The 1,844-nt window shown below is 42.7% G+C and overlaps 1 protein-coding gene across 1 annotated transcript; it reads left to right on the forward strand.

The window, feature by feature from the left end:
- The first annotated feature begins 527 nt into the window (after positions 1-527).
- On the forward strand, positions 528-1,292 carry LOC110944699. Its single transcript, XM_022186365.1, has one exon. It carries the CDS (start codon positions 528-530, stop codon positions 1,290-1,292), a length of 765 nt encoding a protein of 254 aa, XP_022042057.1.
- Positions 1,293-1,844: the final 552 nt, after the last annotated feature.

The raw sequence follows: 1,844 nt of genomic DNA on the forward strand, positions 1-1,844 counted from the left end.
TGCTTGGCTTTCTCAACATGCTAGGAATAAGTCAGCGGAAAGCATTGTCAGTAAGCTGGTGGTGGCGACTTCATCTTACTTCATATGGCAAGAAAGAAACAACAGGTTGTTTTCTAGAGCTCAACGAAATGCAACAGTAATCGCTAACATTGTTCTACATACAGTTCGCCTAAAGCTGATGACGTTCAAGGCTGGGAAAGGTATGAAACACCCGCTGATGCTAGAGAGATGGAAGTTCCAAGTGAAGATGCTAGTTATTGATCCGGGCTAGAGTCTTTTTGAGTTAGCGTTTTTATAGTTGCCAATGTTTGGCATCGGGCTGTTTTATTTTTAGTTGCTGTGTCTTGTTTTGGATTTGGTAGGTGGGTCGTTTTGTTTTGTGGTTGTAGGCTTTGCTAGTCTTGGTATGCCAAGTCTAGCTCTAGTGTGCTACTTTTGGTACACTTGCGTGATTCTTTATTCTTTATTAATAAAATTCACCGGGGTAACCCTTTACCCAAAAAAAAAAAAAAAAGGCAGGGTTTTCCATGTCAGCTTCTGTAGCGGATCTGATTGATGGTAATGGGCAATGGAAATGGCCGATAGCGTGGTATGATCTTTATCCGGTTTTAATCGACTTGGAGGTTCCCCAATTAAGCCATGATATACCTGATCGTACAGTTTGGAAGGATTTGGAGGGTAAGTGTTGTTGGTTTCGGTCATTGGAGGTTTGGAATGTGCTAAGAGTTCGTGCGAGTCCTGTGCCGTGGGTTAATGGAGTTTGGTTTGCTCAATGCATCCCAAGACACTCGTTCCACCTATGGTTGGTTATAAAAAATAAGCTTAAAACTCAAGACAGGTTGGCTGTATGGGAAGTAGGAAGTGCAACGAATATGAACCTCATGTGTTGCCCCTTGTGCAGAAATGATCGTGATTCTAGAGACCACCTGTTTTTTCAGTGTTCGTTCTCGGCTACGGTTTGGCAGCATATTAAACCGATGGGGTTCTTGGATCAGGTTAATGATACTTGGCAATCCATTATGGATTGGATGTTGCTTCATGCCTCGTCGAAGAAGGTGGAGCATATTGTTAGCAAGTTGGTCATTGCGGCGACCACTTATTTTATATGGCTTGAGAGGAACAATTGTTTGTTTTCAAATGATCGGGCTAAAGTTGAATCTGTGGTTGGGAGGATCAAGGGGACAGTCAGGCTTCGACTTATGGGGTTTGACTTCAAAGGTGATGCCAAAGTTGACAGGATGTTAAGGAATTGGGAGATCGCTGCAAGTGAACAGGAGGAAGACCCGGGTTAGCGACTAGCTTTCGGGTGTGTTTTTCTCGAGTGATGGGCTCGTGGCTTTGTTTTTTAGCTGGTCTTTGTTGTTGGTTTCTTGACTTTGAGCTTGTATTGGGTTGTGTTTTTTTTTTCTTTTGTTGTTTCCTAGGCTTCGGGTTGTGGAGCCTAGTTGGTATGTCATTCTGGCATACCCTTGTACTTATTTGAGTTATTTATAAAATTCACCTGGGGTAACCCTTTACCCAAAAAAAAACATCGCCTTTCATCCTAGGCCACCAATAATAATCTTTAAGATCTTGGTACATCTTATCTGCTCCTGGATGGATAGAGTACCGCGATTTGTGAGCTTCATCAAAAATAACCCTTCTCAACCCACCAAACAGAGGAACCCAAATCCTTTACATGAAACATAACGTTCCTTCCTCGTTTGGTATTAACTGCTTCTCCATCCCACGGAGATATTCTTCTTCAATGTTTCTTTCCTTAAGTGCTTCTTTCTGCGCGGCACGAATGCGCAGAGAAAGATTTGTTTGGATAATCATCTCCAAAGCCCTAACCCTTATGGGCA

The sequence above is a fragment of the Helianthus annuus genome, chromosome 1 (genome assembly GCF_002127325.2).
Source record: "Helianthus annuus cultivar XRQ/B chromosome 1, HanXRQr2.0-SUNRISE, whole genome shotgun sequence".
Classification (NCBI taxonomy): domain Eukaryota; kingdom Viridiplantae; phylum Streptophyta; class Magnoliopsida; order Asterales; family Asteraceae; genus Helianthus; species Helianthus annuus.